Below are 14911 nucleotides of genomic sequence, written 5' to 3'. Positions count from 1 at the left end.
ACTACGGGTTACTTGCTATTAATGACAGGCTTTAAACGGATAAACAGTATTACATGTAATATTGATCTGAGGAAGTTTCACTTTTCCTTTTTTTTTAATAACATGTATTTAATTCAATACATCGTAAATATTATGCCACGTGTGCTGACTTGATATATTTTCTTTTAGATTTCTTTTTCTTTTTTCACAAATGTTAGATAAAAATTGTATAATACAGACCAAAATTCTGAGCCAGCGATATTATTACAAAGAAAAAAGCTACACTATTGACCTGACGAAGTTTCACCCATGATTAAATTACGTATTTTTAATTCAATCAATTCTAAATAGTACGGAACGCGTGCTGACTTGATCTATTTTTATAGATTCAACAACAATTCTTTTAATTTTTTTTTTTACAAATGTTAGATGAAAATTGCATAATACAGACCAAAATTCTGAGCCAGCGATGTTATTACAAACAAACAAGCTACACGTAGATAATTGATCCACTTTCCCGTTTTCATAAATTGGTGGTGACATTTACATTCGTTCATAAAAAAAAAACCCTCCGTTATCATAAAAAGGAGTCATAAAAAGTCAAACCCCTTCTCACGACGCGCATCCTCAATTTGTTCGAGGAAGGATCCAATTGACATTTATATTACGTAAAATATCAAAATCAGCAGTAAGTTATTTAAGCTAAATGGATAATGTTCAACAATTTACACGTTTAACTTGATTTCGAGAATATATAAAAGGAAATGAAGTTCGAACTTTAAACGACGGCAAAAATGGAATTCATAAGGTCCTGTTTTTATTTAGGCGTATTTGTCTACTTTGGAGCGCAAGGTTTTACATTTGGTGATCACCTTAGGATAAGGACAGTTCAGAGAAATGAAGGTATGTAATCAAAATAGAGGGATTTCAATGAAATGTCAGTTCATCAAGATTTGATATTTCTTAAAATATGTTTATTGATTATAAAAATATATTGTACCCTTCGATGTTCAGATAATGCACGTATATGATTAAACCATTACAACTTTTACTTATAATTCATGGTTATTACGGCACCATAGAATGCAAACAAAACATTTTCTTTTAAATCAAAGAACCTGCTCTGTTAACTCTGTATATCTGTATCTTTCTTTGAATTCTGATTTTTTGAAAATCCGGCTTTTTTTTGTTCACGACAATTTCTTTCGTATTTTTTTTTACAAAATACTAGTAAACTGTTAAGTTTCAATTAATATTTGTTCGAAACTCTTAAATAAAGGCATCAAATAATCTTGTTTTGCCAATACATTCAATAATCATCTTTTTACTCGTTTCACTCAATAGGTCAAGACAACTGTCCGACGTTAGAGCGGATGAGAGCTTGTATGGACGGAGAGGTAGGCGATCTACCTTTCAAGAATACATCCGATGGAACATACGAATTCGCCGAAAATTTGTTTTCTCGTGTGTGCAGGTAAACAAAGCAATATTTTTATCTGAAAACTATGGTATGATGGTATTGTGACGTCGTTTCAAGTTAATATAACTACAGTAACTTTTTTAATTTGTTTGTGCATCCCATCTATGCCTTTCATTCACGAAATAAAAGCTAAACTGCTGTGAAATGTCACTAACATAATACTCAATTATCTCTTTTCACAATTCACACATAGTCAAAGTTCATCGTTCATAACATTTAACATATTTGCAAATGTGAATAATACTGTTTTATGTTTATTGTGTTTATTTGCTTCTGACAAAAATTGATGCTATATGATATAGTGACAAATTTATGGTATATGGTTTGGTAAAAAATTGATTGTATATTGTTCAGTGACAAATTAATGGTATATAATTCAGTGAAAAATTGATAAAAAGTTTATACTAAATAATCATAGATGAGTTGATACTAGATTATTCAGAGACAAGTTAATACAGAAATATCAAACTCAAGGTTTTTAAGCCAGGAACCCTCAAAATAATTGTAGCTACAATAAGTTAGTTATGTTGATCAAAGCCGTAGCAGCAAACAAAAGAAATTTGTGGACAAAAAGAATATGTTGTCAAGGTTACTAGTGTAGAAATTCAATGTAAGTTATAATATCTCTTTTCTCTTTAATATTGGCTGGTCAGAGAGTTAGGAATTAATAAATCACAATAATTATTTTTTTTTTTAATTCTTAGTATATATACTGAATTAAGTAAATGCTACAAAATCTTTGGATCCCCGGACTGCGATCATCCTCTGCCCACCTTTGTGACGAACTCAAGTGATCTGGCAAATTTGGTTTGTCGTAATAAAGACAGTAAGCTTGCATTTTATAAATAAAAAATGTGAAAACGTTAAATGGCAATATAGAACTTCTTATATATAGATCTAATCTAAAGCAAAACCTTTAAAGTGGCATGGTCATAATTTGAGCTGAAACTTTTCATATTGTATTTCATTTCTTTATTACTCAGTGAAAATAATTATCACAATAAATAGTTAAATTGATCATATATAAGTTGATATATCTTATAACAATATGTAGGGTTACCAACACTTTTGTATGTAAACGTTTATATATTTTCTATTCGACTTGTTCGGGACCAGCATCGGGTACCCAAACCACCAACTGTTATTATGTATCGTTGTACATAAAATGTTTAAAAAAATTTTGAAATAATAATTTTGCCAATTATGCCCAGGGACTTGTACATTGTTTATCCTAATTTTCACAAGAATATGTTACTTTAAGATGAAAAAAAAGATATGGGTTGTCTCAATAATTTCCTCGTTCTTAAATTATTTTTAATTACTCAGCACAATGCTTAATTGTCTGTGTTTCTTTTTTAATATTCAAACAAAAGTTGATTTATAACCAAGAACGTAGATCCAGTTGTTTGTTTAGTCCTTGCCGAGTTTAGTTAATATTGATTCATTAAATTTGTTCTACATCCAGTATAAAAACACAAACTTACATCTCATTTTAACGGTATGTGCCATTTTTCCTCCTTTATATTTAACACATTTTACATTTAAATTATGTAACGGCTTTTGCATCAACATCATATAGCTGTCATGAAACACACACACATTGGTATAGTTGATGAACTGAGCAAATGTTGACAAACTTTATTTTTTTACTCATCAGAGTGGACTACGCTGTTAGGATGTATGAATAAGAGGACTTTTCAATCTGCAGTTACAACCTTTGCATACTCAAGAATCCAACAAGTCAACGCTGAAAACATATGCTCGTACGTTCAGATTACATAAAGTTTAACTATTTTAAAGGGGTTCTGATGGTAAAAAAAAATAACTTTTTACAAAAGAGAATTCTAAAGACAAAAATTATACATGTATATACGAAAAACAGTATCATTTTACAGTGTTTTTGTCATTTACATCTATCTTTGCTGGCTTCTTAACCTTTTTTCATCATTTGTCATCAACAAAGTAACAAAAATGGTAATTAAAAACTAACTTTGTAAACTTCTCAATCATTCTTCAACATCGCATGCCTTTTTCGCTAGCCTTATTTCCTATTCGTTTTCTCGTCGCATTATTCCGTGTTTAATAACAAGAGGCCCACATGCCACATCGCTCACCGGAACAACAGTGCCTTGTAACATTTTATTTTGTAGCATATATGCTATTTCTATTGACAATTTAGAATCTACGCTGTTTGAGGATCATTGCAGAGTAGTCACACAAACTGTAGCAAAGACGTTTTCAATAGATATTTCTATGTTAAACTTTGTCCCCTTCGCGGGACCCCAGTATTAGTCCGATAGTTACAGCTTTATCAATTTAGAATCTTCATTATTTAATGATGCTTGCATAGTTACATTATGTATCTCACAATGCTAAACAATGTAGTTCTTCAGAAGATTTTTAAACAGTTTTTATGCTAAACTTTGAACCTTTCTGGATCCCTAGTATCAAATCGAGGGTCGCAGCTTAAATAATTTAGAATTTGGGCTATCTGAGGATGCTTAAATAGTAATCTGACAAATTGAAGCTATGTGATTCTCCAAGATTTTAAAATATTTTCCATATATTCTTTTATGACTTCTACGTTAAATTCTGAACCCATCTTTGGTCTTTAGTATTAGTCCAGGGATCGCTATTTCTTTTTAAATAATTTAAAATTTACATTATCCAAGGTTGCATAGTTTTTCCACTGAACCTTCGTTTCAGTTGTGAACCTTCGGTTCAGGTGAACTAACAAGGGCTAGCTCTGCTCTTTTTATATTGGTTTGGGTTGGTTCAGTTGAAATGTCAAGCTACATAATAAAATGCGTCAATTGGTTCTCTGTAAATTATCTTTACAAGGCTAAGTTTTTTTTGGGTTTTTTTTTTACCAAATAAGCCCAAATAATTATTTTTATTCTTTAAATCATTGCATATGACATTCGTGCGAGCATATGAAGATAACGAGCTTTGTTTTAAAAAGTACACAATTTGTGACAGCATTTTTCTTTCTCTCCTTTTTTTTTTGGAAAAGAAAATCAAATATATCAATTTGGGAATATTTGTTTTATTATTTCAAGCGGTGGAACTTAGAAGATGCATTTGATTCTTTCTGTTACATATGTAGTAAAAGCGCAATGAATAACTGATAATATTTTTGTTTATCAAGGGCTGTAAATAAAAAACTGAATGAATTCCTGCAATCTACGCGTTCAGCTTGTGGAGAGGAAGACTATACAACGATAAAGACGGCGCTAAGCAGAGATGTCTTCGTCATCGTTGGTTCATTCGGGTTCCCGCGTTACCCCGAGCAATGTGACCTTCAAGTTGACGAGACACCTTCGTCTGCTCTGTAAAGATTCCGAAGCTGATCCATGATGAAACTAATTTCATGAACAACAACCGACTGAATTGAATCTTAAATAAATATCACATCAATTAATTGGTTCTGGGTTTTTTTCTTCAATTTAAAAAAAATATTTTCGTTGTCTGTTTTTTTTCCCCATTGTAGTTGAGCTTTTTAACGAGAGAGTGTCAATGAGACCGATTTGATCTTGGCCTTTGTCTGACAATTCACATGCACAGCTGTACATTGCATTCATCTAAACCCGGCGTGGAGAATCAAACTAAAACGAACATAACATTTCAAGCCATTATTGCATCACATTTCATATGAGTTGACTTTTAGACATAAGTATGTCCTTTATTCCCTGCATTTACATGTTGAAGCATTCTGACTTAAGATAAACATGTATGCAGAATATTCAGCACTTTCTTTCACCCAATATTTAACGGATTTTCAATACAATGTGTTAGCTTCTGGTACTGATCTTTTTTTCCAATTAAATTGAATTTAAAAAAATTCTATTTTAAAGATGTCAAATCCTACAATGTTTTTATTGTACACTGAATAAAAGATGCACTTGATTGTGAAATCACTTTTTTAATTACATTAATGATAAATGAACAATGTTTTAATCACATATCTTTTAAATATAAAAATATGACACTGTCTTGAGTCATTTGTAGAACAAATAATATGAAATCATTGCAAACTTCCCCTCGATTTTCACTTTATGTTCTGAATTATTTTAAATTTCCATGCATGTTCTTTAGGAGTTCACTGTTTTGGCAGCGCGGTTTAGGTAAAACCTTTGCAATTTTGTTCAAGTATTCTGACATATTCTGAGGCGTTTTGTCTTTTGCAAGCTCCAACACAATAGGGAGTGTCATGTGTAATTAGTTCCAAGTTTTCACAGCAGTAAAGTTTTGCACAATACAGGCTGAAATTCTGGTCAGCTCTCGGCCGCTAACCTGGCAGTGTGATCCAGGGTAGAACATTTACTGTTACACCCAGTGACGGGGCATTCAGAGTGCTCAGCAAACCACTCTAACAGGTGAGAGGCGTGGCCTCCGTGTCTGCATGATTGGCACCAGGTGAACCAATCATCAATGGCCGTCATCTTTGCTGAATATGCTAATGAGAAGAATACAAAAATTATGATATTTTTGCGGAATATGCTAATGAGAAGAATACAAAAATTAAAAACCATTTGCTTAATATATGATAACGAGAAGAAAACGAAAATTAACATACTTTTGCTGAATATGCTAATGAGAAGAATATCAAAATTAAAACATTTTTTTTTAAATCAAAGTCAGGTCTGTACATAAAAAGTAGATAGTCAAAATTGCAGTTCATAATCAATGTTTTTTTATAACTTAATGAACAAATGATTGTCTAATATATGCGTTACCTGGTAGTCATTGATTATGCCTTTAATTTAGTCAATATTTATGAACATGAGAAACAAAAGAAAATCAAAGAGACTGAACTTTATGTAATATCTTGGGCCTACATAAAACTAATTGTAACAAGCAATTAAACCCTATATATTTAATGGTATATCATAAAAATACATACTATAACCTATTTCTTTTTTTTTTTTTGTACAATGGTCAAAATAATACATTAACACATATTAAGGCAAAACCATAGTCTTGTTTTAACAAATAACGTAATTTCAGTCATTTTGAATAAACATTACAAAATAAATCTCAGTGAGGTTTCAAATTGCAGTTACTCAACAAATAGTTTATATTCTTTATAAATTGTTAGAAATCCTTTAAAGCCTGAGAATGTACAGTAAAACACGCTTATAACAAAGTGCCAGGGATGGACGATTTTGCTTCATTATATGCATAATTCGTTATACTGTATCAGTCAAGTTTACAACATGCAATAGAGTCACAGGGAATGAAAATTACGACGCTGTACGCATCAATTCATTATAAGCGTGTTCGCTATAACCGTGTTTAACTGTAACTATTGATTATCAATAAAACATACAAATGGAGGAGATCTATGAACGAGAGAGAGGAAAAGATAGAGAGATATAGAGAAGTTGTGTGAATGCTGACTTGTTTTATCCTTCTGTGTGTACAGAGCAGACCCTGAGGGCGTCCCTAGGTGGGTCAGACACAGGGAACACCGGGGGAGGGGCTTCCTACATCCGGGGCAGCACGATATCTGGAAACAACAAGAGCTTGATCATATCAGCTTAATTTACATGTAAAGACACATATCAAATTAAATCTGAAAGGGATATTTAAACTAAAAAAAGCTTTGGACAAGACGATGCTAACTTTGTTAAGAAACATGAGGGCATCATAACAGTTGCCTCTATGCATGAATTTCAAATCAAATTCTATCTGTGAGAAGTATTGTATTTGAAAAATAGTTACAGCCAAATGTGCTTGTTTTAATTAAAGCTAGTGCTTTTCATTGCCATCGAATGTCAATTGTTTGGTCATTTATTTGAAAACATCCTGCATTTTCATCAAGCCTATCTACATGTATCCTAATGAAAGGTCTAAATTCCAAGTAGATTTTTTCCCCTAAACTGTTGAAAAAGTCCACTGTACAGGAAGAGAATTACACAGATTTATTACTATAAATTGTTCATAGAAAATTAATGATTACAGTAATGATCTTGGACACATGTACAATTATTATAGTGAAAAACCTTTGGTTTTGTGGACGTCAATGTTCCGGCTGAGTAAGAATTGTGCGGTCGAGCACGAGTAGCGACGGGCATGTTGCAGGCGATGGATTTTCCGCAGAAGTTACAGCTGACAAACGCCTGGGAGATAACGCAGAAGTTGTCACCGGCCCGCCAGATGATGTCAAATTTAGATCTGTAAACAGCACCAACATCTTTTTATAATAATTGGTTTTTTTCTAACATGAGTGTAAATCTGTTTAAATTAGTGATGATAATTTAAAAATTTTCTATTAACTTTGATTTGTAAATTTTGTGACACCACTTTCTTCTAAGTTTGATCTATAGAATATTGTGCCAACATTTTCTCTGTGTTTTTTACCTTCATACTCTACTGTTTTATCTAAAAGGGGCATGGTCACAATGTTGGTCAAAAATTAATTTTCGATTTTAATGTTTACAATGCTTCAGAGAGGCATTTTTAATAGGCAATCAAAATTTGAGTGACATTTATTGAGTTATAAGCGAGTTACAGAGCTTTCAATTCCTCCCTATGTAAACAAAGCTTTTGTTTACATTTCGAATATTGAAGTGAAAATTCCAGTTTTAGACCTAAAATAAATGTGTTAACTGTTTATATATGCTTTAAATGGATAATAAGATAGACAAAACAGCTTTAAAAAGATAGGAAACCAAAATGTCAGTGTCATTTGTTGAGTTATAAGCGAGTAAGATGGCTTACAATTCTTTGCTATGTATACAAAGCCTTTGTTAGGAACTGTTCGTTTATGCTTAAAATGAATAAAGAGATAGACTAATTAGCTTGAAAAAGATTTTTACTGGTATTTTGAACATTAATTTGTAAACAAAAAGAGGGCACGGGCCTTGTTTGCATGACAAAAAATTGTGAGCGCTGTATCTTACTTCTAACTCAAGAACTGACTCTCAGATTTCGCTTGAATTTTAGAAATGCATTTGTAAAGTATTGTAAATAATAAAAACAGAAAAACTGAATTTGACCAAAATCATGACCATGTCCCTTTAAGTTACAAAATAAACCTATAAATTCTTAGGTACCATGTCCTACCAGTACAAGAGACAACTTTTTCTAGGTCAAATTATTATTTAAAACTGTCATTGCTGTCAAATTTGCTAGCGAGGTATTGGCTATTGCAACATCTCATACAGTTTAAATATTCAATCAAATATCTCTAAAAAACTTTATAAATTAGATAAATGTATAAGCACATTTTAAAAATTCAAGTGTTACACATAAAAATTTTAAACAATGACCTCAATTCAACGTTAGCATATTGATAAATGGCAAGGGGAATTTGCTGTATAATACCTGTGATGCCAGAGTCTCCATCGATCCAAAAGTTCTCTGTACCTGCCACAAAGAGAAACACAGGGGCTTATATTTTTGTTCTCAAATGTAATCTACATACTCAAGGACATTTGATATAGGCAATAACCTACATATTCATACACCTTTGATAATTTATTTCAATACTCATAGACTTTTAGTATAAGCAATAGAAACAACAATTAAGAATATAATAAATTGATGAAGATTGCGATTTTATCCAGTTCAGCACCCATTTATCCTCGAATATTTCATTGTGCAAGGAGAACACAGAGCTCATACTAATTTAAGATAATTTCTGGCAATTCCTCATTAAATGCAAAGAATTAATATCCGCATAAAATCGTGAGAAACCTATCTCTCAAATTTTACAGTCTCACTTTTATTTCTCTGACATATGCAAACTACTTGAAGTATGATAAAAATAAAGAATTTGCGATTTTATGTTCTGGTGATTAGGTGGAAAACTTCTGAATGGTGTAATTAAGTACTTGAGGAATCTACAATAACTAGATGGATAACATTTATTGATAGGCGGAAGTCACGGATTACGATTCTATCCAGTTCAGAACTCGCTCGTCCTTGGACATTTCGTTGGGGAGAGAGAACACACACAGCAGGGCAGCCGTCTGTATATCACCCGTCATGTCCACAAACCTTGAGATGAGGGACACTCCATCAGGGGTCAGAGCTACAACATACCATAGATCATACTAAAATCAATGAAAACTTGGAGATCAGGAACACTGAAACAGACGATAGATCATACTAAAATCAATGAAAACTTAGAGATCGGTGACACTCCATCGGGGGTCAGACCTACAACAGACCATAGGTCATACTAAAATCAATGAAAACTTGGAGATCAGTGACACTCCATCGGGGGTCAGACATACAACAGACCATAGGTCATACTAAAATCAATGAAAACTTGGAGATCGGGGACACTCCATCAGAGGTCAGACCTACAACAGACCATAGATCATACTAAAATCAATGAAAACTTGGAGATCAGAGACACACTATGTTATTGTTTTTAACCATTTACAAAGTATAAACTAGGAGGAATGTTGCACACTTAATACAGTCACTTAATTTTGATATCATTATTTGATTGATAGCTGAACAGTACAAGGAAATTGAAAGATATCTGGTTAAACAAGCTTAAAAGCATACATTTTCTTCTCCTATTTCTCTCTGTATGAATATAACATGGAAAAATTATAAGTGTTGATTTAAATGCTTTATGTTTTGGAAATTAAGTACAACAACCCCTGTACTTTTACACGGTGCAATAAACCGGAGGTTAAAAAAATGTCATATTTTTTGGTCATCGAAGCGGTCACGGTCCAGTAGCTATAGTCTGAAGGTTAAAGCTGAACACCGCTCGTAAATAAGCACCGTCACAAAGGTACCTGTTATATAAACCCTTCAATTTGTTCCACCCGATTGCGCACCTCAAACTCGTGGCCTACGTGTAGTATTCCTTTTGTTGTTTTTGAATTTTATACATTTATTTCTTATTCTATGTCCATATTCTGTTTGCAAATAATTACATTGACCTGTTGATTTGATGTTAGTGTTCACGGAGCTTGAAAGAAAGTGCGTAAAATTTGATAATTTCATCGTGACCGAGAAATAAAAAGCGAGTCAAGATGTATGTCTACACATGCTATACACAGTAAACACTGTGCCGGATAATTATGCCAGTGCCAAGGTGACATTTTTGCACCCGCTTAAGCTGCATATATCGAATAATTCAAATATGCCAAATGATAGACCATTGCTTAAAGAGTTAACAACCACCTTTGTTATCATTGTATCTCACCTGTCAGGTGAGATATTTTCCTTTCAAAAATAAATTCCCATAGGAAAATAATTTTTCCCATAGGAAAAACAATATTCCTATAGGTAATTTGAAATTTTCTATCGGAATACAAGAACTTCCTACAGGAATTTCAATTCCGATAGGATTTGATAAAATCCGATAGGAAAACTTAATATCCTATAGGAAAACTACATGTCTGAATCAAATTCCTACAGGAAATACCATTCTCCTATAGGAAATATAATTCCTATAGGAAATATAATTCCTATAGGACTTTTTAAAAAAAAATCCTGTAGGATTGTCAATATTTCCTGTAGGAGAATCAATTCTGCCATGGGAATTATCATTTTTCGATGGGATATTAATTTCTAAAGGTAATTATCTCACCTGTCAGGTGAAACACACTAAAATGCCACCTTGGCACTGGCATAATTATCCGGCACAGTGTTAGTACCCCTAGAGCAGTGTTTTACTTAAAATTTTGAGAACTCTTTTACTGCAATTCCCTGCGACAATTTAAATCGATTTACACGGGTTGTTACATTTGAATTCAATAGTTTATAAAGAAAAGACATTAATTATTTGTTTTACGTAAACGTGAGAGAACTCTTTATTGCAATTCCGTATCAGTGCATCAATTTTGATTGATTAACACAAAATGGTAAATTATAAATAAATATTTAATACAGGTGACACTCGTTGGCTCGAACTTCGATCTCTCGAAGTTCTTGATCTCTCGAAGTGAACTCACGGTCCCGATTTTTTTCTCTATATAACTAAGCAAATTTACTCTTGATCTCTCGAACTCCGATCTCTCGAAGTTCTTGATCTCTCGAAGTAAAACCTGGGTCCCGTTATACATATTTCATTGTTTTTCACTCTTGATAACTCGAAGTGATTGCTGTGTACACACGCGGCCGATCAAGCGTATAATTATAGCTCCGCGTGGACCTTACCTGGATGGTTGAGTGAACTCCTGGGGGCTAGCGTGGTAGTGTTAATTGGTTGATTACGTAAGTGACACTACCCATTGCTTCCTCAAAGGGTAGATAAGTAATTTGTAAGTGATCTATTAATTTCAACAACTTGTGAATGTTACGGTAAATGCTCTTTATTTAAAATATTCTAACGTAATGATTAAGAAAACATATTACGCTTTAAAGTTTTTTAACGTGAAAAAATACACTAAATAACCACAGAAGTAAGTTCTGTATTGTTTAAATTGAAGTAATGTAGCAGAAAATACGACTGAAATCATTTCAGACTATCCTTCCATCAATCCATGTTATAAATATGAATTTCCGGCTACTATAATTTTAGAACCAAAATGACCGGAACAAAAATTTCCGGATTTTTTTAAACTATCGATCTCTCGAACTCTTGATCTCTCGAAGTTTAATCATGGTCCCCCGAAGTTCGAGTTATCGAGATTCACCTGTACATAAAAACATATTGTGTTTTGCTTAAAATTCAGAATTTATTTTTACTCCAATTCCCTGCAACAATTTAGGTTAATTAACATGGACTGTACATAAGATGTGAATATTTAAACAGAAAATACATTGATTTTCTGTTTAACTTATACATGTAGTTAAGGGAATTCTTTCATTTCAATTCCCGGGCAGTGCATCAATTTTGATTGATTAACATAAAATTGTACATTATGAATAAATATTCTATACAGAAAAACATATATTGTGTTTGACTTAAAATTAAAACAAAAACTTAAACTGTTCTGACTGCACTAATGTAACGACTTCTTTGGTTGATATCACATCTTTCATCGGTTGTGGTTTATTTTGATTATTTTTTTCCCACGGACAGGTACATTATAAACTAATATTTTATTTAGATGTTTACAGGCAATTTGTGCGTGCAATCAAACATAGCTGTGCTATTTATTCATCCCTACCATTACCCGACATTCAAGTTATCATTCAGTTAGATGGATAACACAGGCTTATCCTGTCATCATGACTTGAATTTTATTGACACTTAACTTCACTTCATCAAACAAGACGAACTAGAAAAGAATGAACATTTACGAATAAGAATGACTACAAGAGCTAACAATTTCATTTTGATGTTTAAATATTGTAGGTGTATGTGCTTTAGACTCCAAAAATAAGAATACACTCCCCGATACATATTTATAAAATTTGCAATATTACATTTTGTGTTGATCTTAATGAAAATATTAAAACACAAAATGTAATCATTACTTATGATCACTCGAAACCTGTCAAAATGTATCATGATAACGACTGATAATACACCAGTGATCAAGACCTTACCGATACTAGTACTGTACCAGTACATCGTATTATGTATAACAAATTAGACACAGTTTAAATGATTATACTATTGTACACATGATTAAAAGTTATACTATTATACGGATCATAGAGGACTTTGTACTATTTCTAGTGCCATATAAAATAATCGAGGGTCATTTATCACTTATATATCATTAAGGAAGGAGTCTTTTCTTTTTTTGGACTTGTCAAACGTAAATTTATTTAATTGTTCATTAAATCAAGATGAAAGGAAATTAAAATAGTATATTTTTCTTCCTTTTTTACTATCATATAACTTGGCATAGAAAAGGTAACCAATGTTTAAAATCTAACAAGGACTATATTTTTGGCTTAATATTGGCGTAGGAAAAATCACGTCTCGCAATTCAGAATTGCTGCAGAATAATGAGTTTGTTTTAGCATTTTAAAAACAATAACATATTAATGTTGTTTTTTGTTGTACTAATGTGAACTAATAATATAATGCTTGGGTTTCAAAATATGTTTTTAAAAAATGATTTGCCTATCAAACTTCACTTTTATAAGCTTTTTAACGCGCCCATTCTATACATTGATTTTTGTGAAAAAAATCACTAAAATCAGTTTTTCTCTCTATATAAATGGTCAATATATTAGCTTTTCTCTCAATTCATATCTTTTTATAAATTCAGAATATATAAAAATCAGAAATGTTTCATTATTGGAAGCATAAAATAATAGTTAGATTTTCTTCAAAATGTAAAAAAAATAGAGGAAATGCGGGCTAAGCAATATCAATTTTAGTACAAATATTTATTCCAATTTAGTAGTACTAGCTGATAGACATTCTGATATTCTATTCTTTTATTGAAGAATAGAATCTTCAAATCTTAAACAATGTCAACAGAACTACAAAGAGCTACATTTATTTCTTTTATGATCGTTTACGTTGATCATCATTTACGTTGAGGAAAAAGGTAGTGAACTTGACCTGATCTTATACGAAAACAAAAAGGTCAAATTTGAATAAAATGGTAGAATCAATTGGTTATATGATCCCATTGACTGTGTCAAAATTTCATAAATTTCTTATTATAAGAAGTATGTTTGATACCGAGAAGACTCTTTCCTTAAGTGAAAAATATTGCAAACATTGATTAAAATCAAATATGAATTCTAAATCAATAAATATTATTCATTAATAATTAATAATAACATGGCATTTAAACATGAAGTTAGTGCGATATTTAGTTCCCAGTATGGATACTGTTGATGTACTGTTGATACAAGTTAAGGTCTTTATCATGGACACGTTTGTCAACTTTTTATGTAGAAGATGACTTGATTTTTTTCTTTCAATGAAATAGCGTTTGGGAGTTTTAGAATACTCAGTATACTTGAACATCAAAGTTATATTTTTTGAGTTTCTGATATACTGTAAGATATCCTGGTCGATAAAAAGCTCCAAAGTTTTTTCAGTATAAATACATTGTACAACGGTTCAATAAATGTGTGCAGCTTAAATCAAAACTTGTTTAAATTAATACAGCTTTCAACAATTTCATAACAAATATTTCATATATCTTATTCAAACAAAGGATATGAACATAAATACAAACTAATGAACTTATTTTGAAACAGGAAAATTGACTTTTCTATATATTCAATTAAATAAAACCAAGTAGACTCCCCTTAATTTTTTTACCACCCCCCCCCCCCCCCCCCACCTCATGTATCTGGGTTGCAAAATGGGTCAATAAAATGTCCAGAAAACTTTACTTTTGTCCAACAGAATCTTCAATCATATTCAATGAAATGGCATCGCAATACTTTGTGATATATGGGGAATTATCAACCAAACCAGTATGATATTGAAATGAGGGCGTTTATTGTGTTTCGAAAAATAATTTATTTATTGTTAAATAAGGAGAAAATACGATCATGTGATAACGAGATCTGTTCAGTGAAACTTGACATTAGCTAATCAATAGGCACGCTTTT

General features: G+C 31.8%; 2 protein-coding genes across 2 annotated transcripts; one reads left to right on the top strand and one right to left on the bottom strand.

Annotated features, from left to right (window-relative positions):
* The first annotated feature begins 737 nt into the window (after positions 1 to 737).
* On the top strand, positions 738 to 4880 carry LOC136272455 (uncharacterized). The gene is made up of 5 exons (XM_066074045.1): positions 738 to 882; positions 1324 to 1453; positions 2164 to 2285; positions 3117 to 3222; positions 4608 to 4880. Exons 1-5 carry the CDS (start codon positions 774 to 776, stop codon positions 4792 to 4794), a joined length of 654 nt encoding a protein of 217 aa, XP_065930117.1. The 5' UTR covers positions 738 to 773; the 3' UTR covers positions 4795 to 4880.
* Positions 4881 to 5365: 485 nt separating this feature from the next.
* Positions 5366 to 11064, bottom strand: LOC136272023 (GATOR2 complex protein MIOS-like). Its single transcript, XM_066072694.1, has 6 exons — positions 11022 to 11064; positions 9359 to 9497; positions 8789 to 8830; positions 7465 to 7636; positions 6860 to 6968; positions 5366 to 5915 (listed from the first exon to the last, which is right to left on the bottom strand). The coding sequence occupies exons 1-6, from the start codon at positions 11062 to 11064 to the stop codon at positions 5734 to 5736; spliced, it is 687 nt and encodes a 228-aa protein (XP_065928766.1). The 3' UTR covers positions 5366 to 5733.
* Positions 11065 to 14911: the final 3847 nt, after the last annotated feature.

This window comes from Magallana gigas, chromosome 10 (assembly GCF_963853765.1).
Source record: "Magallana gigas chromosome 10, xbMagGiga1.1, whole genome shotgun sequence".
NCBI classification, from domain to species: Eukaryota; Metazoa; Mollusca; class Bivalvia; order Ostreida; family Ostreidae; genus Magallana; species Magallana gigas.
The sequence above is the reverse complement of the archived record's forward strand: the minus strand, read 5'-3'. Positions and strand labels throughout refer to the sequence as shown.